Source organism: Paramisgurnus dabryanus, chromosome 8, assembly GCF_030506205.2.
Source record: "Paramisgurnus dabryanus chromosome 8, PD_genome_1.1, whole genome shotgun sequence".
NCBI classification, from domain to species: Eukaryota; Metazoa; Chordata; class Actinopteri; order Cypriniformes; family Cobitidae; genus Paramisgurnus; species Paramisgurnus dabryanus.
Genome location: NC_133344.1, coordinates 8,756,408 through 8,784,202, shown reverse-complemented (window position 1 = coordinate 8,784,202; position 27,795 = coordinate 8,756,408). Strand labels below are relative to the sequence as shown.

Sequence of the window (27,795 nt, the reverse complement as noted above, 5' to 3'; positions counted from 1 at the left end):
TTTCATGACCGCCGTTCGAACCACTGGAGTCTTGCTCTATTAAAGACCTGTCACTTAAAACGGCTCTTCTTCTCGCCCTGGCTACTACGAAACGCGTTGGGGATTTACAAGCGTTTTCCATCAACGAGGACTGCTTACGTTTCGCCCCGGGAGATTGTAATGCCGTCTTGAGACCCAAGATTGGAATTATACCTAAATCTCTCTCTACTCCCTTTCGCGATCAGGTAGTTTCCCTATCGGCGTTATCTGCAGCGCCTGCAACATCTCAGAACGCATCTAACCAGGAGGCTATTTGCCCTGTCAGAGCCCTGAGGGCATATGTGAACCGTACTGCCGACTTTAGAGCATCGGACCAACTCTTTGTGTGCTTCGGTGGCGCTACTAAAGGCAGAGCGGTGTCTAAACAGCGGCTCTCTCACTGGTTAGTGGATGCTATAACGCTAGTTTACGAGAGGTACTACTGTGCAGGATGTGTGTCGCGTGGCTGGTTGGGCTTCACATGACACCTTCGCGAGGTTTTACTTGCTCAATATGCATTCGCTAGCCGCAAAAGTTCTGTCGGTGAGTACTGAACATTCTTATGCCTCTAAGTTATAGCGCCCTGGTTTCTCTCAGGTCGTCTTGGCTTCTAAGCAGCTACCTGTATGTATGTGTGCTTGTGTTACTCTCTTAGAACGCTGCACCCCATCAGGTCGTCTCTACTAAAGAGGTTGTGGGCTTAACGGCGTTACCGCTGCGGCTGTTAACTCCGTGTTAAGACATAACCCCAATTACTTCTATCAATTCTGCTCTATGTTGCCCAGCAAAGCCGTGCGTGCTACTATTACTGCGTGTATTCACTCAAATTACTTGTCTACTTGCCCCGTAGCGGCGCAGTGATGAGTATTCACATTCCTTAGGTTTGGATATGCAAATTTCATACCTCAGGAATATCCACATCCTATTGGCCGGACACGCCCCCCCTATGATATGGGCACCGCGTGTCAGGGTTTTTATTGGTTGTGTTCTAGACAACATTGCGTTGCAGGGCTGGCTTTACCGCTCGCTCAGCGTGGTTGTACAATGTTCCCATAGCGTCAGCGGACGCAATGTCGAGAGACCGCTCTCGATAGGGAACGTCTCGGTTACTATCGTAACCTCGGTTCCCTAAGAGACGGGAACAAGACATTGCGTTACGCGCGGAGCTCGCGGCTTGCCAGCTATATTCGTTCAGTCGAGTTTCTGACGTTCGTTGCTCTTACACCGCCTTTTATAGGCTCCCGCTTCCTGCGGTCAACAACGATTGGCCAGTGCCCTGCAATGGCGTTGTTCAATAAGATTTCAGTTTTGGTGAAGTGGGAGGAGTTAACCCATAGCGTCAGCGGACGTAATGTCTTGTTACCGTCTCTCAGGGAACCGAGGTTACGATAGTAACGAGACGTTTTTTATATAATAATAAAAATAAATAATAATTTGTTACATTTATATAGCGCTTTTCTCAGTACTCAAAGCGCTTTACATATGAATGGGGGAATATACCTGTCAGCAGGTTGTGTATCTTCACTCTTAAAATTCACTTGTGGATCCATTGACACGTCAGTCTTCATAGACACACAGCTGGGCTCTGGATCTGATCTCTTCTGATGAACTGAACTATAACACACAACACATTTAATACTTTAAATTACTTTATTCTAAAAATTTTAAGACGACCATGATGAAAATTGTATTTAATTATAAGATTTTTTATAATATAATAACAAATAAATATAAAACTCATTTGCTATTAGAAAGCACTTTTTTGGGCTGTTGATTTTTTTATTTGCGCTGTTGGTACAAAAACGGTCAATTTAACCGAGTGCTTGTACAGATGATTCTCTCTTTTAGAAACATTTTTTTTTTTTTTTTGCATTTTTTCACCGTAAAATGATTCTTCTTGTTATTAACTTTCATTTATAGGTTCCAACATGATTCATCTGTGATTCATTTTTACCATCACAAAAACCTGGAATTTTGACAGTCGTGTGTAGACTTTTTATATTCACTACAAGAGCTATAATCTTATGTTTCAGAGTTTTTTATATACCTGTCAGCAGGTTGTGTATCTTTACTCTTAAAATGCACTGGTGGATCCATGGACACGTCAGTCTTCATAGACACACAGCTGGGCTCTGGATCTGATCTCTTCTGATGAACTGAACTATAACACACAACACATTTAATACTTTAATTACATTATTCAAATTTTTTAAGAAGACCATGATGAAAATTGTATTTAATTATAATATTTTTTATAATATAATAACAAATAAATATAAAACTCATTTGCCATTAGAAAGCACTTATTTGAGCTGTTGATTTTTTTTTATTTGCACTGTTGGTACAAAACCTGTCAATTTAACCGAGTGCTTGTACAGATGATTCTCTCTTTTGGAAACATTTTTATTTTGCATTTTTGCACCGTAAAATGATTCTTATTGTTATTAACCTTCATTTATAGGTTCCAACATGATTCATCTGTGATTCATTTTTACCATCACAAAAACCTGGAATTTTAACAGTCGTGTGTAGACTTTTTATATTCACTACAAGAGCTATAATCTTATGTTTCAGAGTTTTTTATATACCTGTCAGCAGGTTGTGTATCTTTACTCTTAAAATTCACTGGTGGATCCATGGACACGTCAGTCTTCATAGACACACAGCTGGGCTCTGGATCTGATCTCTTCTGATGAACTGAACTATAACACACAACACATTTAATAATTTAATTACATTATTCAAATTTTTTAAGAAGAGCATGATGAAAATTGTATTTTATTATAATATTTTTTATAATATAATAACAAATAAATATTAAAACTGCAAGCAGTGATGGAAGGGCCCTCGCACGCATGTGCACCGCCACTCTATGGCCTTAGTAAAGCAATGAACCAGGGGATTGAAATTTCAGTGGGTAAATATAGGCGGATATTCAAAGGAACTTTGAAGTGCCACACCTCCTTTGTGCAGCAGGTGGTGCTATGATTGTATTTGATTGTTGTAACATTGATGTGTTGTGGCCAGGACCCTTGTCAAACGTATGATGTCTGTGACAGGTCGGACATTGCATGCCTGAGTTACAACAGCTTTCTCATGGAGAAACATCACTCTTTGCGAGGCCGCCACGGACACGCCCTTCAACGAAAAGTCAAGATCTTCGCAATTTATCATCGCAAAGGGCTTAAGATCAGTCTCACCTGATATGATAATGATTTGATTAAATCTCTGAGAACAGTGAATCACAGCGTAAAACAAGGCATTTCCTGCTACCTCTAGGTGGCGCTAGGACTGAAGCTGAATTTTGGCATTGAAATGTGTTCAGGCCAAGACTCTTATCAAACATGTGAAGTGTGGGGCAGATTGGACATTGTATGCCTTAGTTATAACAACTTCCGGTTTCATGGCGAAAACGCTGAAATTTGTCAGGCCGCCACGGACACACCTTCCAACGAAAAGTCAAAAGCTCCGCAATTTAACATCGCAAAGGCCTTTAGATGAGATTGACCAAATATGATGACGATCTGACAACATCTCTAGGAGGAGTTCGTTAAAGTACGAAGCCTGGAAATGACAAAATTTGCACAGAAATCACAGCAAAAATTCAAAATGGCTGACTTCCTGTGAGGTTTAGAGCTTCACTCCAAGAGACTTTTTTGTAGGTCTTGGGGTGATATATGACCCTACCAAATTTCGTTTCTGTAGGATTTTCGTAGCGGCGGGGCTGTTCTCTTGAAATTTTGCAGGTGGCGCTATCGAGCCATTTCTGCACGCCCACTTCTGGCGCCTATGCCACATGTAAATTTTTGCCACTTCTGACGTGTGTGCAACGTTTTATGACTTTTTGAGCTTGTTTAGCCTGTCAAAATGCGATTCATTTAGCGATACTTTGCCAGGCCGCCACGGACACGCCCTTATATGAAAAGTCAAGGTCGTTGCTTTTTATCATCACACAAGGTCTTGAGATTACACTGGTGAAATATGATGTTGATATGGTTAAATACCTAGGAGCAGTAAGTCACAGCATCAAACATGGTATTTCCTGCTGCCTCTAGGTGGCGCTATGAGTGTTACTGAATTATGCCATGTTGATGTGTTCAGGCCTGGACCCTTATCAAACGTGTGAAGTCAGGGGCAGATCGGACAATGTATGCCTGAATTACATCAGCTTCCTGTTTCATGGCGAAACATTACACTTTGCCAGGCCGCCACGGACACGCCCTCCAATGAAAAGTCAAAAGCTCCGCAATTTAGCATCGCAAAGGCCTTTAGATGATACTGACCAAATATGATGATGATCGGATTAAATCTCTAGGAGGAGTTCGTTAAAGTACGACGCTTGGAAATGTCAAAAAATGACAGAGAAAATTCAAAATGGCTGACTTCCTGTGGGGTTTAGAGCTTAGCTCCAAGAGACTTTTTTGTAGGTCTTGGAGTAATAGATGATCCTACCAAATTTCGTATCTGTAAGTTTTTCGTAGTGGGGGGGCTGTTCTCTTGAAATTTTGCAGGTGGCGCTATCGAGCCATTTTTACACGCCCACTTCTGACACCTATACTACATGTAAATTTTCGCCACTTCTGACGCGTGTGCAAATTTTCATGAGTTTTCGGGTATGTTTAGGCCCTCAAAAATGCGATCCATTTCGGAGAAGAAGAAGAAGAAGAAGAATAATAATAATTAAAACTGCAAGCAGTGATGGAAGGGCCCTCGCACGCATGTGCACCGCCACTCTATGGCCTTAGTAAAGCAATGAAACAGGGGGATTGAAATTTCAGTGGGTAAATATAAGCGGATATTCAAAGGAACTTTGAAGTGCCACACCTCCTTTGTGCAGCAGGTGGCGCTATGATTGTATTTGATTGTTGTAACATTGATGTGTTGAGGCCAGGACCCTTGTCAAACGTATGATGTCTGTGACAGGTCGGACATTGCATGCCTGAGTTACAACAGCTTTCTCATGGAGAAACATCACTCTTTGTGAGGCCGCCACGGACACGCCCTTCAACGAAAAGTCAAGATCTTCGCAATTTATCATCGCAAAGGGCTTAAGATCAGTCTCACCTGATATGACAATGATTTGATTAAATCTCTGAGAACAGTGAATCACAGCGTAAAACAAGGCATTTACTGCTACCTCTAGGTGGCGCTAGGACTGAAGCTGAATATTGGCATTGAAATGTGTTCAGGCCAAGACTCTTATCAAACATGTGAAGTGTGGGGTAGATTGGACATTGTATGCCTTAGTTATAACAACTTCCGGTTTCATGGCGAAAACGCTGAACTTTGTCAGGCCGCCACGGACACACCTTCCAACGAAAAGTCAAAAGCTCCGCAATTTAACATCGCAAAGGCCTTTAGATGAGATTGACCTCCTAGAGATTTTGTCAGATCGTCATCATATTTGGAGTTCGTTAAAGTACGAAGCCTGGAAATGACAAAATTTGCACAGAAATCACAGCAAAAATTAAAAATGGCTGACTTCCTGTGAGGTTTAGAGCTTAGCTCCAAGAGACTTTTTTGTAGGTCTTGGGGTGATATATGACCCTACCAAATTTCGTTTCTGTAGGATTTTCGTAGCTGCGGGGCTGTTCTCTTGAAATTTTGCAGGTGGCGCTATCGAGCCATTTCTGCACGCCCACTTCTGGCGCCTATGCCACATGTACATTTTTGCCACTTCTGACGTGTGTGCAACGTTTTATGACTTTTTGAGCTTGTTTAGCCTGTCAAAATGCGATTCAATTAGCGATACTTTGCCAGGCCGCCACGGACACGCCCTTTAATGAAAAGTCAAGGTCGTTGCTTTTTATCATCACACAAGGTCTTGAGATTACACTGGTGAAATATGATGTTGATATGGTTAAATACCTAAGAGCAGTAAGTCACAGCATCAAACATGGTATTTCCTGCTGCCTCTAGGTGGCGCTATGAGTGTTACTGAATTATGCCATGTTGATGTGTTCAGGCCTGGACCCTTATCAAACGTGTGAAGTCAGGGGCAGATCGGACAATGTATGCCTGAATTACATCAGCTTCCTGTTTCATGGCGAAACATTACACTTTGCCAGGCCGCCACGGACACGCCCTCCAATGAAAAGTCAAAAGCTCCGCAATTTAGCATCGCAAAGGCCTTTAGATGATACTGACCAAATATGATGATGATCGGATTAAATCTCTAGGAGGAGTTTGTTAAAGTACGACGCTTGGAAATGTCAAAAAATGACAGAGAAAATTCAAAATGGCTGACTTCCATTGGGGTTTAGAGCTTAGCTCCAAGAGACTTTTTTGTAGGTCTTGGGGTGATATATGATCCTACCAAATTTCGTATCTGTAAGTTTTTCGTAGTGGGGGGGCTGTTCTCTTGAAATTTTGCAGGTGGCGCTATCGAGCCATTTTTACACGCCCACTTCTGACGCCTATACTACATGTAAATTTTCGCCACTTCTGACGCGTGTGCAAATTTTCATGAGTTTTCGGGTATGTTTAGGCCCTCAAAAATGCGATCCATTTCGGAGAAGAAGAAGAAGAAGAAGAAGAAGAAGAAGAAGAAGAAGAATTAAAACTGCAAGCAGTGATGGAAGGGCCCTCGCACGCATGTGCACCGCCACTCTATGGCCTTAGTAAAGCAATGAACCAGGGGGATTGAAATTTCAGTGGGTAAATATAGGCGGATATTCAAAGGAACTTTGAAGTGCCACACCTCCTTTGTGCAGCAGGTGGCGCTATGATTGTATTTGATTGTTGTAACATTGATGTGTTGAGGCCAGGACCCTTGTCAAATGTATGATGTCTGTGACAGGTCGGACATTGCATGCCTGAGTTACAACAGCTTTCTCATGGAGAAACATCACTCTTTGCGAGGCCGCCACGGACACGCCCTTCAACGAAAAGTCAAGATCTTCGCAATTTATCATCGCAAAGGGCTTAAGATCAGTCTCACCTGATATGATAATGATTTGATTAAATCTCTGAGAACAGTGAATCACAGCGTAAAACAAGGCATTTCCTGCTACCTCTAGGTGGCGCTAGGACTGAAGCTGAATATTGGCATTGAAATGTGTTCAGGCCAAGACTCTTATCATACATGTGAAGTGTGGGGCAGATTGGACATTGTATGCCTTAGTTATAACAACTTCCTGTTTCATGGCAAAAAAGCTGAAATTTGTCAGGCCGCCACGGACACACCTTCCAACGAAAAGTCAAAAGCTCCGCAATTTAACATCGCAAAGGCCTTTAGATGAGATTGACCAAATATGATGACGATCTGACAAAATCTCTAGGAGGAGTTCGTTAAAGTACGAAGCCTGGAAATGACAAAATTTGCACAGAAATCACAGCAAAAATTCAAAATGGCTGACTTCCTGTGAGGTTTAGAGCTTCACTCCAAGAGACTTTTTTGTAGGTCTTGGGGTGATATATGACCCTACCAAATTTCGTTTCTGTAGGATTTTCGTAGCGGCGGGGCTGTTCTCTTGAAATTTTGCAGGTGGCGCTATCGAGCCATTTCTGCACGCCCACTTCTGGCGCCTATGCCACATGTAAATTTTTGCCACTTCTGACATGTGTGCAACGTTTTATGACTTTTTGAGGTTGTTTAGCCTGTCAAAATGCGATTCATTTAGCGATACTTTGCCAGGCCGCCACGGACACGCCCTTAAATGAAAAGTCAAGGTCGTTGCTTTTTATCATCACACAAGGTCTTGAGATTACACTGGTGAAATATGATGTTGATATGGTTAAATACCTAGGAGCAGTAAGTCACAGCATCAAACATGGTATTTCCTGCTGCCTCTAGGTGGCGCTATGAGTGTTACTAAATTATGCCATGTTGATGTGTTCAGGCCTGGACCCTTATCAAACGTGTGAAGTCAGGGGCAGATCGGACAATGTATGCCTGAATTACATCAGCTTCCTGTTTCATGGCGAAACATTACACTTTGCCAGGCCGCCACGGACACGCCCTCCAATGAAAAGTCAAAAGCTCCGCAATTTAGCATCGCAAAGGCCTTTAGATGATACTGACCAAATATGATGATGATTGGATTAAATCTCTAGGAGGAGTTCGTTAAAGTACGACGCTTGGAAATGTCAAAAAATGACAGAGAAAATTCAAAATGGCTGACTTCCTGTGGGGTTTAGAGCTTAGCTCCAAGAGACTTTTTTGTAGGTCTTGGAGTAATAGATGATCATACCAAATTTCGTATCTGTAAGTTTTTCGTAGTGGGGGGGCTGTTCTCTTGAAATTTTGCAGGTGGCGCTATCGAGCCATTTTTACACGCCCACTTCTGACACCTATACTACATGTAAATTTTCGCCACTTCTGACGCGTGTGCAAATTTTCATGAGTTTTCGGGTATGTTTAGGCCCTCAAAAATGCGATCCATTTCGGAGAAGAAGAAGAAGAAGAAGAAGAATAATAATTAAAACTGCAAGCAGTGATGGAAGGGCCCTCGCACGCATGTGCACCGCCACTCTATGGCCTTAGTAAAGCAATGAACCAGGGGGATTGAAATTTCAGTGGGTAAATATAAGCGGATATTCAAAGGAACTTTGAAGTGCCACACCTCCTTTGTGCAGCATGTGGCGCTATGATTGTATTTGATTGTTGTAACATTGATGTGTTGAGGCCAGGACCCTTGTCAAACGTATGATGTCTGTGATAGGTCGGACATTGCATGCCTGAGTTACAACAGCTTTCTCATGGAGAAACATCACTCTTTGCGAGGCCGCCACGGACACGCCCTTCAACGAAAAGTCAAGATCTTCGCAATTTATTATCGCAAAGGGCTTAAGATCAGTCTCACCTGATATGATAATGATTTGATTAAATCTCTGAGAACAGTGAATCACAGCGTAAAACAAGGCATTTCCTGCTACCTCTAGGTGGCGCTAGGACTGAAGCTGAATATTGGCATTGAAATGTGTTCAGGCCAAGACTCTTATCAAACGTGTGAAGTGTGAGGTAGATTGGACATTGTATGCCTTAGTTATAACAACTTCCGGTTTCATGGCGAAAACGCAGAACTTTGTCAGGCCGCCACGGACACACCTTCCAACGAAAAGTCAAAAGCTCCGCAATTTAACATCGCAAAGGCCTTTAGATGAGATTGACCAAATATGATGACGATCTGACAAAATCTCTAGGAGGAGTTCGTTAAAGTACGAAGCCTGGAAATGACAAAATTTGCAGAGAAATCACAGCTAAAATTAAAAATGGCTGACTTCCTGTGAGGTTTAGAGCTTCGCTCCAAGAGACTTTTTTGTAGGTCTTGGGGTGATATATGACCCTACCAAATTTCGTTTCTGTAGGATTTTCGTAGCGGCGGGGCTGTTCTCTTGAAATTTTGCAGGTGGCGCTATCGAGCCATTTCTGCACGCCCACTTCTGGCGCCTATGCCACATGTAAAGTTTTGCCACTTCTGACGTGTGTGCAACGTTTTATGACTTTTTGAGCTTGTTTAGCCTGTCAAAATGCGATTCAATTAGCGATACTTTGCCAGACCGCCACGGACACGCCCTTTAATGAAAAGTCAAGGTCGTTGCTTTTTATCATCACACAAGGTCTTGAGATTACACTGGTGAAATATGATGTTGATATGGTTAAATACCTAAGAGCAGTAAGTCACAGCGTCAAACATGGTATTTCCTGCTGCCTCTAGGTGGCGCTATGAGTGTTACTGAATTATGCCATGTTGATGTGTTCAGGCCTGGACCCTTATCAAACGTGTGAAGTCAGGGGCAGATCGGACAATGTATGCCTGAATTACATCAGCTTCCTGTTTCATGGCGAAACATTACACTTTGCCAGGCCGCCACGGACACGCCCTCCAATGAAAAGTCAAAAGCTCCGCAATTTAGCATCGCAAAGGCCTTTAGATGATACTGACCAAATATGATGATGATCGGATTAAATCTCTAGGAGGAGTTCGTTAAAGTACGACGCTTGGAAATGTCAAAAAATGACAGAGAAAATTCAAAATGGCTGATTTCCTGTGGGGTTTAGAGCTTAGGTCCAAGAGACTTTTTTGTAGGTCTTGGAGTAATAGATGATCCTACCAAATTTCGTATCTGTAAGTTTTTCGTAGTGGGGGGGCTGTTCTCTTGAAATTTTGCAGGTGGCGCTATCGAGCCATTTTTACACGCCCACTTCTGACGCCTATACTACATGTAAATTTTCGCCACTTCTGACGCGTGTGCAAATTTTCATGAGTTTTCGGGTATGTTTAGGGCCTCAAAAATGCGATCCATTTCGGAGAAGAAGAAGAAGAAGAAGAAGAATAATAATAATTAAAACTGCAAGCAGTGATGGAAGGGCCCTCGCACTTATGTGCACCGCCACTCTATGGCCTTAGTATAGCAATAAACCAGGGGGATTGAAATTTCCGTGGATAAATATAGGTGGATTTTCAAAGGAACTTTGAAGTGCCACTTCTCCTTTATGCAGCAGGTGGCGCTATGATTGTAATTGATTGTTGTAACATTGATGTGTTGAGGCCAGGACCCTTGTCAAACGTATGATGTCTGTGACAGGTCGGACATTGCATGTCTGAGTTACAACAGCTTTCTTCATGGCGAAAAATCTAACTTTGACAGGCCACAACGGACACGCCCCTTTAACGAAATGTCAAGATCTTCACAATTTATCATTGTGAAGTCCCTAAGTTCAGACTGACCAAATATGATGATGATCTGAATACATCTTAATGAGCAGTAAATCACAGTGTAAAACATGTCATTTCCTTCTTCCAGCAGGTGGCGCTATAACTTTTACTGAATATTGCCATGTTGATGTGTTCAGGACAGGACAATTATCAAACTTGTGAAGCGTGGGTCAGATTGGACATTTTAAACCTGACTTAGAACAACTTCCTGTTTCATTGAGAAACACAGAAATTTGGCAAGCTGCCACATACACACCCTCCATTGAAATGTCAAGATCTCCGCAATTTAGCATTGCAAATCCGTTTAGATGACACTCACCAAATATGATGATTATCTGATTAAATTTATAAGAGGAGTTTGTTAAAATACGAAGGCCAGAAATGGCAAAATTTGCCCTCAAATTACAGAGAAAATTCAAAATGGCTGACTACCTGTGGGGTTTAGAGCTTTGCTCCAAGAGGCTTTTTTGTAGGTCTTGGGGTGATACATGATTCTACCGCATTTCGTATCTGTGCGATTAACGTAGCGGGGGGGCTGCTCTCTTGAATTTTTGTAGGTGGCGCTATAGAGCCATTTTAACACCCCAAGTTCTGAAGCCTATATCACATGAAAATATTCGCCACTTTTGACACATGTGCAACGTTTTATGACTTTTTGAGCTCGTTTAGGCTGTCAAAAATGGGATTCATTTAGAGATACTTTGCGAGGCCACAACGGACACGCCCTTTAACGAAAAGTCAAGGTCGATGCTATTTATCATCACACAAGGTCTTGAGATTAGACTGATGAAATATGATGTTGATATGGTTAAATCTCTAAGAGCAGTAAGTCACAGCATAAAAGGTGGTATTTCCTGCTGCCTCTAGGTGGCGCTATGACTGATACTGAATTATGCCATGTTGATGTGTTCAGGCCGGGACCTTTATCAAACGTGTGAAGTTGGGGGCAGATCGGACTATGTATGTCTGAATTACAACAGCTTCCTGTTTCATGGCGAAATATCACAATTTGCCAGGCTGCCACGGACACGCCCTTCAACGAAAAGTCAAGATCTTCGCAATTTATCACGGCAAAGGGCTTAACATCAGTCAGACCAAATATGCTGATGATTTGATTAAATCTCTAAGAGCAGTAAATCACAGCGTAAAACATGGCATTTCCTCCTACCTCTAGGTGGCGCTATGAGTGAAGTTGAATATTGGCATTGAAATGTGTTCAGGCCAAGACCCTTATCAAACGTATGAAGCGTGGGGCAGATTGGACATTGTATGCCTGAGTTAGAGCCACTTCCTGTTTCATGGCGAAAATGCAGAAATTTGTCAGGCCGCCACGGACACACCCTCTGACGAAAAGTCAAGATCTCCGCAATTTAACATTGCAAAGGCCTTTAGATCAGATTGACCAAATATGACGATGATTGGATTAAATCTGTAGGAGGAGTTCGTTAAAGTATGAAGCCTGGAAATGACCAAATTTGCACAAAAATCAAGGCAAAAATTCAAAATGGCGGACTTCCTGTTGGGTTTAGAGCTTCGCTCCAAGAGACTTTTTTGTAGGTCTTGGGGTGATAGATGATCCTACCAAATGTCGTATCTGTACGTTTTTCGTAGCGGGGGGGCTGTTCTCTTGAAATTTTGCAGGTGGCGCTATCGAGCCATTTCTACACGCCCACTTCTGGCGCCTATACCACATGTAAATTTTCGCCACTTCTGACATGTGTGCAAAATTTCATGAGTTTTCGAGCATGTTTCGCCCCTCAAAAATGCGATTCACTTTGGAGAAGAAGAAGAATAAATAATAATAATAATAATAATAATAATAATAAACCGAGCAAAAACAATAGGGTCCTCGCACCCCGGTGTGCTCGGGCCCTAATTAAAACTGCAAGCAGTGATGGAAGGGCCCTCGCACGCATGTGCACCGCCACTCTATGGCCTTAGTAAAGCAATGAACCAGGGGGATTGAAATTTCAGTGGGTAAATATAAGCGGATATTCAAAGGAACTTTGAAGTGCCACACCTCCTTTGTGCAGCAGGTGGCGCTATTATTGTATTTGATTGTTGTAACATTGATGTGTTGAGGCCAGGACCCTTGTCAAACGTATGATGTCTGTGACAGGTCGGACATTGCATGCCTGAGTTACAACAGCTTTCTCATGGAGAAACATCACTCTTTGCGAGGCCGCCACGGACACGCCCTTCAACGAAAAGTCAAGATCTTCGCAATTTATCATCGCAAAGGGCTTAAGATCAGTCTCACCTGATATGATAATGATTTGATTAAATCTCTGAGAACAGTGAATCACAGCGTAAAACAAGGCATTTACTGCTACCTCTAGGTGGCGCTAGGACTGAAGCTGAATATTGGCATTGAAATGTGTTCAGGCCAAGACTCTTATCAAACGTGTGAAGTGTGGGGCAGATTGGACATTGTATGCCTTAGTTATAACAACTTCCGGTTTCATGGCGAAAACGCTGAACTTTGTCAGGCCGCCACGGACACACCTTCCAACGAAAAGTCAAAAGCTCCACAATTTAACATCGCAAAGGCCTTTAGATGAGATTGACCAAATATGATGACGATCTGACAAAATCTCTAGGAGGAGTTCGTTAAAGTACGAAGCCTGGAAATGACAAAATTTGCACAGAAATCACAGCAAAAATTAAAAATGGCTGACTTCCTGTGAGGTTTAGAGCTTCGCTCCAAGAGACTTTTTTGTAGGTCTTGGGGTGATATATGACCCTACCAAATTTAGTTTCTGTAGGATTTTCGTAGCGGCGGGGCTGTTCTCTTGAAATTTTGCAGGTGGCGCTATCGAGCCATTTCTGCACGCCCACTTTTGGCGCCTATGCCACATGTAAATTTTTGCCACTTCTGACGTGTGTGCAACGTTTTATGACTTTTTGAGCTTGTTTAGCCTGTCAAAATGCGATTCAATTAGCGATACTTTGCCAGGCCGCCACGGACACGCCCTTTAATGAAAAGTCAAGGTCGTTGCTTTTTATCATCACAAAAGGTCTTGAGATTACACTGGTGAAATATGATGTTGATATGGTTAAATACCTAAGAGCAGTAAGTCACAGCGTCAAACATGGTATTTCCTGCTGCCTCTAGGTGGCGCTATGAGTGTTACTGAATTATGCCATGTTGATGTGTTCAGGCCTGGACCCTTATCAAACGTGTGAAGTCAGGGGCAGATCGGACAATGTATGCCTGAATTACATCAGCTTCCTGTTTCATGGCGAAACATTACACTTTGCCAGGCCGCCACGGACACGCCCTCCAATGAAAAGTCAAAAGCTCCGCAATTTAGCATCGCAAAGGCCTTTAGATGATACTGACCAAATATGATGATGATCGGATTAAATCTCTAGGAGGAGTTCGTTAAAGTACGACGCTTGGAAATGTCAAAAAATGACAGAGAAAATTCAAAATGGCTGACTTCCTGTGGGGTTTAGAGCTTAGCTCCAAGAGACTTTTTTGTAGGTCTTGGAGTAATAGATGATCCTACCAAATTTCGTATCTGTAAGTTTTTCGTAGTGGGGGGGCTGTTCTCTTGAAATTTTGCAGGTGGCGCTATCGAGCCATTTTTACACGCCCACTTCTGATGCCTATACTACATGTAAATTTTCGCCACTTCTGACGCGTGTGCAAATTTTCATGAGTTTTCGGGTATGTTTAGGCCTTCAAAAATGCGATTCATTTCGGAAAATAATAATAAATATAGCTGCAAGCAGCAATGGCGGGCCCTCGCACGTTTTTTTACCGCTACACGGTGCGTCCGAGAAATCGATGCACGGTGGGCAAGGGCATCAAGTGGGTAAATATCAGTGGGCTATTTAATGTTGTTACTGAGCCATTTGGGGACTGTAGGTAGAAGAAACCCCACATTTTAGACAAACGGGGGCGCTAGTGAGCCACTTAAGAGACACGCCTATGTGTGACCTGTTTGTGCACACTTAACAGCTGACAACTCTGATGTGTGTGCCGACTTTTAGGTTAATCTAAGCAGGCCAAGAGTCCTAAATATGCCTGAAATAAATGTAAAGTTTGGGGCGTTTCCATGGGAACAGCGTTCGAGATATCAAAAATCCCTTCGCAATTTATCATCTACTATGCCTCAGCATCATGTTGACCACTTTGGTGTCAATCGCATGAATATATTAGAAGGAGTATTTAAAAGAACATCGGTGTGAACTTAAAGGCTTAAATAAGCCTTTAAAATGAAAGTAAAGTTTGACACGTTGCCATGGGAATAGCGTTTGAGATATCAAAAATCCCTTCGCAATTTATCATCTACTATGCCTCAGCATCATGTTGACCACTTTGGTGTCAATCGCATGAATATATTAGAAGGAGTATTTAAAAGAACATCGGTGTGAACTTAAAGGCTTAAATAAGCCTTTAAAATGAAAGTAAAGTTTGACACGTTGCCATGGGAACAGCGTTTGAGATATCAAAAATCCCTTCGCAATTTATCATCTACTATGCCTCAGCATCATGTTGACCACTTTGGTGTCAATCGCATGAATATATTAGAAGGAGTATTTAAAGGAACATCGGCGTCAACTGAAAGGCTTAATATGCCTTTAAAATGAAAGTAAACTTTGACGCGTTGCCATGGGAACAGCGTTTGAGATATCAAAAATCCCTTCGCAATTTATCATCTACTATGCCTCAGCATCATGTTGACCACTTTTGGTGTCAATCGCATGAATATATTAGAAGGAGTATTTAAAGGAACATCGGCGTCAACTGAAAGGCTTAAATGAGCCTTTAAAATAAAAGTAAAGTTTGACGCGTTGCCATGGGAACAGCGTTTGAGATATCAAAAATCCCTTCGCAATTTATCATCTACAATGTCTCTGCATCATGGTGACCACTTCTGGCGTCAATCGCATGAATATTATAAAAGGAGTATTTAAAAAAACATTGGCGTCAACTGAAAGGCTTAAATATGCCTTTAAAATGAAAGTAAAATCTGACGCGTTGCCATGGGAACAGCGTTTGAGATATCAAAAATCCCTTCGCAATGTATCATCTACAATGTCTCTGCATCATGGTGACCACTTCTGGCGTCAATCGCATGAATATCCTAGAAGGTGTATTTAAAGGAACATCGGCGTCAACTGAAAGGCTTATATGCCTTTAAAATGAAAGTAAAATCTGACGCGTTGCCATGGGAACAGCGTTTGAGATATCAAAAATCCCTTCGCAATTTATCATCTACAATGTCTCAGCATTATGTTGACCACTTCTGGAGTCAATCACATTATTTCCCCAGGAGGAGTATTTAAAAGTTTACCGCATGCAGCTGTAAGGTTTAAATATGCCTTAAAAATGAAAGTAAAGTTTGACAGGTTGCCATGGGAACAGCGTTCGAGATATCAAAAATCCCTTCGCAATTTATCATCTACAATGTCTTGGCATCATGTTGACCACTTTTGGTGTCAATCGCATAAACATTGTAGGAGGAGTATTTAAAAGAACATCGCATGGAACTGTCAAAAAAAATCCACCTTTGTGACTGACACACTTCCTGGCGCCTGGTGGTGGCGCTATACCCGGGAGTCACAATAGGCACATCGATGCGATCGGAATCTTTAGACGAACAAACACACCGCGTGTCATCACAATAAGACATTTTTTGCCTTTGATATTAGACACTTCCTGTTTCTCTGATGTCGCCATAAATTTGTCGCCTCGCCATGGCAACACCGTTCGAGATATCAAAAATCCCTTCGCAATTTAGCAAGTCCAATGTCTCGACATCATGTTCACCACGTTTGGTGTCAATCGCATGCATCCTCTAGGAGGAGTATTTAAAAGTTCAACGCATGCATTTTTTAAACAATCCAAAATAGCCGACTTCCTGTTGGGCGGAGCTTAAATGTTAGAGAGCGAAAGTTGTTCGGGTCGATGAGATCTATATGCGTACCAACTCTCGTACATGTGCGCACATTTTTGCCCGATCTGTGCATCAATGTTTTTTTTTGCATTACAGGGGGCGCTATAGAGCCCCCGTGCCACGCCCGTGTTCCAGCCTTTGGATTTCTGCGATGACGGACGACTCTGACGTCTGTGCCAAATTACAAGAGTTTTCGAGTATGTTAAGGCCCCCAAAAAGTCCAAAAGTGTTAAAAAAAAAAAAAAAAAAAAAAAAATAATAATAAAAATATAGCTGCAAGCAGCAATGGCGGGCCCTCGCACGTTTTTTTACCGCTACACGATGCGTCCGAGAAAACGATGCACGGCGGGCGAGGACATCAAGTGGGTAAACATCAGTGGGCTATTTAATGTTGTTACTGAGCCATTTGGGGACTGTAGGTAAAAGAAAAACCCCACATTTTAGACAAACGGGGGCGCTAGTGAGCCACTAAAGAGACACGCCTTTGTCTGACCTATTTGTGCACTCTGAACAGCCGACAACTCTGATGTGTGTGCCGACTTTTAGGTTAATCTAAGCACGCCAAGAGTCCTAAATATGCCTGAAATAAATGTAAAGTTTGGGGGGGTTGCCATGGGAACAGCGTTCGAGATATCAAAAATCCCTTCGCAATTTATCATCTACTATGTCTCGGCATCATGTTGACCGCTTTTGGTGTCAATCTCATTAATATTCTAGAAGGAGTATTTAAAAGAATATCGGCGTCAACTTAAAGGCTTAAATAAGCCTTTAAAATGAAAGTAAAGTTTGACGCATTGCCATGGGAACAGCGTTTGAGATATCAAAAATCCCTTCGCAATTTATCATCTACAATGTCTTGGCATCATGTTGACCACTTCTGGTGTCAATCTCATGAAAATCCTAGAAGGAGTATTTAAAAGTTTCCTGCATGCAACAGAAAGGCTTAAATATGCCTTTAAAATGAAAGTAAAGTTTGATGCGTTGCCATGGGAACAGCGTTTGAGATATCAAAAATCCCTTCGCAATTTATCATCTACAATGTCTCGGCATCATGTTGACCACTTCTGGTGTCAATCTCATGAAAATCCTAGAAGGAGTATATAAAAGAACATCGCATGCAACTGTCAGGTTTAAATAAGCCTTTAAAATGAAAGTAAAATTTGACGCGTTGCCATAGAAACAACGTTCGAGATATCAAAAATCCCTTCGCAATTTATCATCTACAATGTCTCGGCATCATGTTGACCACTTTTGGTGTCAATCGCATGAAAATCCTAGAAGGAGTATTTAAAAGAACATCGCATGGAACTGTAAGGCTTAAATATGCCTTTAAAATGAAAGTAAAGTTTGACAGGTTGCCATGGGAACAGCGTTGGAGATATCAAAAATCCCTTCGCAATTTATCATCTACAATGTCTCGGCATCATGTTGACCACTTCTTGTGTCAATCGCATGAAAATCCTAGAAGGAGTATTTAAAAGAACATCGCATGGAACTGTCAAAAAAATCCAGCTTTGTGACTGACACACTTCCTGGCGCCTGGTGGTGGCGCTATACCCGGGAGTCACAATAGGCACATCGATGCGTTCGGAATCTTCAGACGAACAAACACCCTGCATGGCATCACAATAAGATATTTTTTGCCTTAGAAATTAGACACTTCCTGTTTCTCTAAATTCGCCATAAATTCGTCGCCTTGCCATGGCAGAACCGTTCGAGATATCAAAAATCCCTTCGCAATTTAGCAAGTACAATGTCTCGACATCATGATCACCACGTTTGGTGTCAATCCCATGAATCCACTAGGAGGAGTATTTAAAAGTTCAACGAATGCATTTTTTAAACAATCCAAAATAGCCGACTTCCTGTTGGGCGAAGCTTAAATGTTAGAGGGTGAAAGTTGTTCGGGTCGATGAGATCTATATGCGTACCAAGTCTCGTACATGTGCGTAAATTTTTGCCCGATCTGTGCCCCAATGTTTGTTTTTGCATTACAGGGGGCGCTACAGAGCTCCCTTACCACGCCCGAATTCCAGCCTTTGCCGGGTCCTAATGGCCGACGACTCTGACATCTCTGCCAATTTTCAAGAGTTTTTGAGTATGTTAAGGCCCCCAAATTGCCCTGAAACGTAAAAAAAAAAAAAAAAAAAAAAAAAAAAAAAAAAAAAAAAAAATAAATCCGAGCAAAAACAATAGGGCTTCGCACCTTTCGGTGCAGGCCATTCTGGCCTGCTCCTCGGTGCTCGAGCCCTAATAATTAAAACTGCAAGCAGTGATGGAAGGGCCCTCGCACGCATGTGCACCGCCACTCTATGGCCTTAGTAAAGCAATGAACCAGGGGGATTGAAATTTCAGTGGGTAAATATAGGCGGATATTCAAAGGAACTTTGAAGTGCCACACCTCCTTTGTGCAGCAGGTGGCGCTATGATTGTATTTGATTGTTGTAACATTGATGTGTTGAGGCCAGGACCCTTGTCAAATGTATGATGTCTGTGACAGGTCGGACATTGCATGCCTGAGTTACAACAGCTTTCTCATGGAGAAACATCACTCTTTGCGAGGCCGCCACGGACACGCCCTTCAACGAAAAGTCAAGATCTTCGCAATTTATCATCGCAAAGGGCTTAAGATCAGTCTCACCTGATATGATAATGATTTGATTAAATCTCTGAGAACAGTGAATCACAGCGTAAAACAAGGCATTTCCTGCTACCTCTAGGTGGCGCTAGGACTGAAGCTGAATATTGGCATTGAAATGTGTTCAGGCCAAGACTCTTATCAAACATGTGAAGTGTGGGGCAGATTGGACATTGTATGCCTTAGTTATAACAACTTCCTCTTTCATGGCGAAAACGCTGAAATTTGTCAGGCCGCCACGGACACACCTTCCAACGAAAAGTCAAAAGCTCCGCAATTTAACATCGCAAAGGCCTTTAGATGAGATTGACCAAATATGATGACGATCTGACAAAATCTCTAGGAGGAGTTCGTTAAAGTACGAAGCCTGGAAATGACAAAATTTGCACAGAAATCACAGCAAAAATTCAAAATGGCTGACTTCCTGTGAGGTTTAGAGCTTCACTCCAAGAGACTTTTTTGTAGGTCTTGGGGTGATATATGACCCTACCAAATTTCGTTTCTGTAGGATTTTCGTAGCGGCGGGGCTGTTCTCTTGAAATTTTGCAGGTGGCGCTATCGAGCCATTTCTGCATGCCCTCTTCTGGCGCCTATGCCACATGTAAATTTTTGCCACTTCTGACGTGTGTGCAACGTTTTATGACTTTTTGAGGTTGTTTAGCCTGTCAAAATGCGATTCAATTAGCGATACTTTGCCAGGCCGCCACGGACACGCCCTTAAATGAAAAGTCAAGGTCGTTGCTTTTTATCATCATACAAGGTCTTGAGATTACACTGGTGAAATATGATGTTGATATGGTTAAATACCTAGGAGCAGTAAGTCACAGCATCAAACATGGTATTTCCTGCTGCCTCTAGGTGGCGCTATGAGTGTTACTGAATTATGCCATGTTGATGCGTTCAGTCCTGGACCCTTATCAAACGTGTGAAGTCAGGGGCAGATCGGACAATGTATGCCTGAATTACATCAGCTTCCTGTTTCATGGCGAAACATTACACTTTGCCAGGCCGCCACGGACACGCCCTCCAATGAAAAGTCAAAAGCTCCGCAATTTAGCATCGAAAAGGCCTTTGGATGATACTGACCAAATATGATGATGATCGGATTAAATCTCTAGGAGGAGTTCGTTAAAGTACGACGCTTGGAAATGTCAAAAAATGATAGAGAAAATTCAAAATGGCTGACTTCCTGTGGGGTTTAGAGCTTAGCTCCAAGAGACTTTTTTGTAGGTCTTGGAGTAATAGATGATCCTACCAAATTTCGTATCTGTAAGTTTTTCGTAGTGGGGGGGCTGTTCTCTTGAAATTTTGCAGGTGGCGCTATCGAGCCATTTTTACACGCCCACTTCTGACGCCTATACTACATGTAAATTTTCGCCACTTCTGACGCGTGTGCAAATTTTCATGAGTTTTCGGGTATGTTTAGGCCCTCAAAAATGCGATCCATTTCGGAGAAGAAGAAGAAGAAGAAGAAGAAGAAGAAGAAGAAGAATTAAAACTGCAAGCAGTGATGGAAGGGCCCTCGCACGCATGTGCACCGCCACTCTATGGCCTTAGTAAAGCAATGAACCAGGGGGATTGAAATTTCAGTGGGTAAATATAGGTGGATATTCAAAGGAACTTTGAAGTGCCACACCTCCTTTGTGCAGCAGTTGGTGCTATGATTGTAATTGATTGTTGCAACATTGATGTGTTGAGGCCAGGACCCTTGTCAAACATATGATGTCTGTGACAAATCGGACATTGCATGCCTGAGTTACAACAGCTTTCTCATGGCGAAACATCAAACTTTGATAGGCCACCACGGACACGCCCCTTTAACGAAATGTCAAGATCTTCACAATTTATCATTGTGAAGTCCCTAAGTTCAGACTGACCAAATATGATGATGATCTGAATACATTTCAATGAGCAGTAAATCACAGTGTAAAACATGTCATTTCCTGCTTCCAGCAGGTGGCGCTATAACTTTTACTGAATATTGCCATGTTGATGTGTTCAGGAAAGGACACTTATCAAGCCTATGAAGCGTGGGTCAGATTGGACATTTTAAACCTGAGTTAGAACAACTTCCTGTTTCTTTGAGAAACACAGAAAATGTGGCAAGCCGCTACGTACACACCCTCCATTGAAATGTCAAGATCTCCGCAATATAGCATTGCAAAGCCCTTTAGATGAGACACACCAAATATGATGATTATCTGATTAAATTTATAGGAGGAGTTCGTTAAAATACGAAGGCCAGAAATGCCAAAATTTGCCCTCAAATTACAGAGAAAATTCGAAATGGCTGACTTCCTGTGGGGTTTAGAGCTTTGCTCCAAGAGACGTTTTTGTAGGTCTTGGGGTGATAAATGATCCTACCGCATTTCGTATCTGTACGATTAACGTAGCAGGGGGGCTGCTCTATTAAATTTTTGTAGGTGGCGCTATATAGAGCCATTTTAACACCCCAAGTTCTGAAGTCTATATCACATGAACATTTTCGCCACCTTTGACACGTGTGCAACGTTTCATGACTTTTTGAGCTTGTTTAGGCTGTCAAAAATGCGATTCATATAGCGATACTTTGCGAGGCCGCAACGGAGACGCCCTTTAACGAAAAGTCAAGGTCGTTGCTATTTATCATCACACAAGGTCTTGATATTAGACTGATGAAATATGATGTTAATATGGTTAAATCTGTAAGAGCAGTAAGTCACAGCGTTAAACATGGCATTTCCTGCTGCCTCTAGGTGGCGCTATGACTGTTACTGAATTATGCCATGTTGATGTGTTCAGGCTGGGACCCTAATCAAACGTGTGAAGTCGGGGGCAGATCGGACAATGTATGCCTGAATTACAACAGCTTCCTGTTTCATGGCGAAACATCACTCTTTGCCAGGCCGCCACGGACACGCCCTCCAACGAAAAGTCAAGATCTTCGCAATTTATCATTGCAAATGGCTTAAGATCAGTCTGACCAAATATGATGATGATTGGATTAAATCTCTACGAGCAGTAAATCACAGCGTAAAACATGGCATTTCCTGCTAGCTCTAGGTGGCGCTATGACTGAAGCTAAATATTGGCATTGAAATGTGTTCAGGCCAAGACCCTTATCAAACATGTGAAGCGTGGGGCAGATTGGCCATTGTATGCCTGAGTTAGAACAACTTCCTGTTTCATGGCGAAAACACTTAACTTTGTCAGGCCGCCACGGACACACCCTCCAACGAAAAGTCAAAAGCTCCGCAATTTAGCATCGCAAAGGCCTTTAGATGATACTGACCAAATATGATGATGATCGGATTAAATATCTGGGAGGAGTTCGTTAAAGTATGACGCTTGGAAATGTCAAAAAATGACAGAGAAAATTCAAAATGGCTGACTTCCTGTGGGGTTTAGAGCTTAGTTCCAAGAGACTTTTTTGTAGGTCTTGGGGTGATAGATGATCCTACCAAATTTCGTATCTGTACGTTTTTCGTAGTGGGGGGGCTGTTCTTTTGAAATTTTGCAGGTGGCGCTATCGAGCCATTTCTACACGCCCACTTCTGACGCCTATACCACATGTAAATTTTCACCACTTCTGACGCGTGTGCAAAATTTAATGAGTTTTTGAGCATGGTTAGGCCTTCAAAAATGCGATTCATTTCGGAAAATAATAATAATAAATATAGCTGCAAGCAGCAATGGCGGGCCCTCGCACGTTTTTTTACCGCTACACGAGGCGTCCGAGAAAACGATGCCCGGTGGGCAAGGGCATCAAGTGGGTAAACATCAGTGGGCTATTTAATGTTGTTACTGAGCCATTTGGGGACTGTAGGTAAAAGAAAAACCCCACATTTTAGACAAATGGGGGCGCTAGTGAGCCACTAAAGAGACACGCCTTTGCCTGACCTATTTGTCCACTCTGAACAGCCGACAACTCTGATGTGTGTGCCAACGTTTAGGTTAATCTAAGCACGCCAAGAGTCCTAAATATGCCTGAAATAAAAGTAAAGTTTGTGGCGTTGCCATGGGACCAGCGTTCACGATATCAAAAATCCCTTAACAATTTATCATCTACAATGTCTCGGCATCATGTTGACCACTTTTGGTGTCAATTGCATGAATATTCTAGAAGGAGTATTTAAAAGAACATTGGCGTCAACTGAAAGGCTTAAATAAGCCTTTAAAATGAAAGTAAAGTTTGACGCGTTGCCATGGGAACAGCGTTCGAGATATCAAAAATCCCTTCGCAATTTATCATCTACAATGTCGTGGCATCATGTTGACCACTTCTGGTGTCAATCTCATGAAAATCCTAGAAGGAGTATTTAAAAGTTTCCTGCATGCAACAGAAAGGCTTAAATATGCCTTTAAAATGAAAGTAAAGTTTGATGCGTTGCCATGGGAACAGCGTTTGAGATATCAAAAATCCCTTCGCAATTTATCATCTACAATGTCTCGGCATCATGTTGACCACTTCTGGTGTCAATCTCATGAAAATCCTAGAAGGAGTATTTAAAAGAACATTGCATGGAACTGTCAAAAAAATCCAGCTTTGTGACTGACACACTTCCTGGCGCCTGGTGGTGGCGCTATACCCGGGAGTCACAATAGGCACATCGATGCGATCGGAATCTTCAGACGAACAAACACCCCATGTGTCATCACAATAAGACATTTTTTGCCCTAGATATTAGACACTTCCTGTTTCTCTGATTTCGCCACAACTTTGTCGCCTCCCCATGGCAGAACCGTTCGAGATATCAAAAATCCCTTCGCAATTTAGCAAGTCCAATGTCTCGACATCATGTTCACCACGTTTGGTGTCAATCGCATGAATCCCCTGGGAGGAGTATATAAAAGTTCAACGCATGCATTTTTTAAACAATCCAAAATAGCCGACTTCCTGTTGGGCGGAGCTTAAATGTTAGAGGGCGAAAGTTGTTCGGGTCGATGAGATCTATAAGCGTACCAAGTCTCGTACATGTGCGTACATTTTTGCCCGATCTGTGCATCAATGGTTTTTTTTGCATTACAGGGGGCGCTACAGAGCCCCTGTGCCACGCCCGTGTTCCAGCCTTTGGATTTCTGCGATGACGGACGACTCTGACGTCTGTGCCAATTTTCAAGAGTTTTTGAGTATGTTAAGGCCCCCAAAAAGTCCAAAAGTGTTAAAAAAAAAAAAAAAAAAAAATAATAATAATAATAATAAAAATAATAAATCCGAGCAAAAACAATAGGGCTTCGCACCTACGGTGCAGGCCATTCTGGCCTGCTCCTCGGTGCTCGAGCCCTAATAAAAATAATAAATCCGAGCAAAAACAATAGGGCTTCGCACCTACGGTGCAGGCCATTCTGGCCTGCTCCTCGGTGCTCGAGCCCTAATAAAAAATATAGCTGCAAGCAGCAATGGCGGGCCCTCGCACGGTTTTTTACCGCTACACGATGCGTCCGAGAAAACGATGCACGGTGGGCAAGGGCATCAATTGGGTAAACATTAGTGGGCTATTTAATGTTGTTACTGAGCCATTTGGGGACTGTAGGTAAAAGAAAAACCTCACATTTTAGACAAACGGGGGCGCTAGTGAGCCACTAAAGAGACACGCCTTTGTCTGACCTATTTGTCCACTCTGAACAGCCGACAACTCTGATGTGTGTGCCAACGTTTAGGTTAATCTAAGCACGCCAAGAGTCCTAAATATGCCTGAAATAAAAGTAAAGTTTGGGACGTTGCCATGGGAACAGCGTTCAAGATATAAAAAATCCCTTCGCAATTTATCTTCTACTATGTCTCGGCATCATGATGACCACTTCTGGTGTCAATCTCATGAATATTCTAGAAGGAGTATTTAAAAGAAAATCGGATGGAACTGTCAAAAAAATCCACCTTTGTGACTGACAGACTTCCTGGCGCCTGGTGGTGGCGCTATACCCGAGACTCACAATAGGCACATCGTTGCGATCGGAATCTTCAGGCGAACAAACACCCCGCTTGGCATCACAATAAGAATTTTTTTGCCTTAGATATTAGACACTTCCTGTTTCTCTGATTTCGCCACAAATTTGTCGCCTCGCCATGGCAGAACTGTTCGAGATATCAAAAATCCCTTCGCAATTTAGCAAGTCCAATGTCTCGACATCATGTTCACCACGTTTGGTGTCAATCCCATGAATCCACTAGGAGGAGTATTTAAAAGTTCAACACATTCATTTTTTAAACAATCCAAAATAGCCGACTTCCTGTTGGGCGGAGCTAAAATGTTTGAGTGCGAAAGTTGTCCGGGTCGATGAGATCTATATGCATACCAACTCCCGTACATGTGCGTACATTTTTGCCCGATCTGTGCATCAATGTTATTTTTTTGCATTACAGGGGGCGCTACAGAGCTCCCTTGCCACGCCCATATTCCAGCCTTTGCATGAGCCTAGTGGCACGTGATTTTGACATCTGTGCCAAATTTCCGTTGTTTTCGAGCATGTTAAGGCACCCAAAGCGCACGCCAAGAGCTTAAATATGCCTGAAAATGAAAGTAAAGTTTGACGTGTTGCCATGGGAACAGCGTTCGAGATATCAAAAATCCCTTCGCAATTTATCATCTACAATGTCTCAGCATCGTGTTGACCGCTTTTGGTGTCAATCGCATGAAAATCCTAGGAGGAGTATTTAAAAGTTCACCATATGCAACTGTCAAGAAATCCACCTTTTGTGACTGCCACACTTCCTGGTGCCTGTTGGTGGCGCTATACCCGAGACTCAAAATAGGCACATCGATGCGATCGGAATCCTTGGCCGAACATACACACTGCGCTTCATCCCAATAAGACATTTTTTGCTTTAGATATTAGACACTTCCTGTTTCATTGAATTTGCCATAAATTTGTCGCCTCGTCATGGCAACACCGTTTGAGATATCAAAAATCCCTTCGCAATTTAGCAAGTCCAATGTCTCAGCATCATGTTCACCACGTTTGGTGTCAATCGTATGAATTCCCTAGGAGAAGTATTTAAAAGTTCATGACTGACACACTTCCTGGCGCCTGGTGGTGGCGCTATACCCGGGAGTCACAATAGGCACATTGATGCGATCGGAATCTTCAGACGAACAAACGCCCCGCATGGAATTACAATAAGACATTTTTTACCTTAGATATTAGACACTTCCTGTTTCTCTGATTTCGCCACAACTTTGTCGCCTCACCATGTCAGAACCGTTCGAGATATCAAAAATCCCTTCGCAATTTAGCAAGTACAATGTCTCGACATCATGTTCACCACGTTTGGTGTCAATCGCATGAATCCTCTAGGAGGAGTATTAAAAAGTTCACCGCATGCATTTTTTAAACAATCCAAAATGGCCGACTTCCTGTAGGGCGGAGCTAAAATGTTAGAGGGCGAAAGTTGTTCGGGTCGATGAGATCTATATGCGTACCAACTCTCGTACATGTGCGTACATGTTTGCCCGATCTGCGCACTCCTGTTTGTTTTTGCATTACAGGGGGCGCTACAGAGCCCCCTTGCCACGCCCGTGTTCCAGTCTTTGGTTTTCTGCGATCACGGATGACTCTGACGTCTGTGCCAAATTTCAAGAGTTTTCGAGAATGTTAAGGCACCCAAAATGTCCAAAAGTGTTGAAAAAAATAAAAAAAATAAAAAAAAATATAGCTGCAAGCAGCAATGGCGGGCCCTCGCACGTTTTTTTACCGCTACACGATGCGTCCGAGAAAACGATGCACGGCGGGCAAGGGCATCAAGTGGGTAAACATCAGTGGGCTATTTAATGTTGTTACTGAGCCATTTGGGGACTGTAGGTAAAAGAAAAACCCCACATTTTAGACAAACGGGGGCGCTAGTGAGCCACTAAAGAGACACGCCTTTGTCTGACCTATTTGTCCACTCTGAACAGCCGACAACTCTGATGTTTGTACCGACTTTTAGGTTAATCTAAGCACGCCAAGAGTCCTAAATATGCCTGAAATAAATGTAAAGTTTGGGGCGTTGCCATGGGAACAGCGTTTGAGATATCAAAAATCCCTTCGCAATTTATCATCTACTATGTCTCGGCATCATGTTGACCGCTTTTGGTGTCAATCTCATTAATATTCTAGAAGGAGTATTTAAAAGAATATCGGCGTCAACTGAAAGGCTTAAATAAGCCTTTAAAATGAAAGTAAAGTTTGGCGCGTTGCCATGGGAACAGCGTTCGAGATATCAAAAATCCCTTCGCAATTTATCATCTACAATGTCTCGACATCATGTTGACCACTTCTGGTGTCAATCTCATGAATATTCTAGAAGGAGTATTTAAAAGAACATCGGCGTCAACTTAAAGGCTTAAATAAGCCTTTAAAATGAAAGTAAAGTTTGACGCGTTGCCATGGGAACAGCGTTTGAGATATCAAAAATCCCTTCGCAATTTATCATCTACAATGTCTCGACATCATGTTGACCACTTTTAGTGTCAATTGCATGATTATTCTAGAAGGAGTATTTAAAGGAACATTGGCGTCAACTAAAAGGCTTAAATATGCCTTTAAAATGAAAGTAAAGTTTGATGCGTTGCCATGGGAACAGCGTTTGAGATATCAAAAATCCCTTCGC

The 27,795-nt window shown here is 42.4% G+C and overlaps 1 protein-coding gene across 4 annotated transcripts in view; it reads right to left on the bottom strand.

Annotated features, from left to right (window-relative positions):
* Positions 1 to 27,795, bottom strand: part of LOC135771790 (uncharacterized) — a 407,895-nt gene that overhangs the window by 178,735 nt on the left and 201,365 nt on the right. For all 4 annotated transcript variants that reach the window (XM_065282140.1, XM_065282141.1, XM_065282142.1 and 1 more), the window contains 3 exons: positions 2,607 to 2,720; positions 2,066 to 2,179; positions 1,519 to 1,632 (listed from right to left, as the gene is read on the bottom strand). In XM_065282140.1, coding sequence (XP_065138212.1) covers positions 1,519 to 1,632; positions 2,066 to 2,179; positions 2,607 to 2,720 — 342 coding nt within the window. The remainder of the gene's footprint in view (positions 1 to 1,518; positions 1,633 to 2,065; positions 2,180 to 2,606; positions 2,721 to 27,795) is intronic.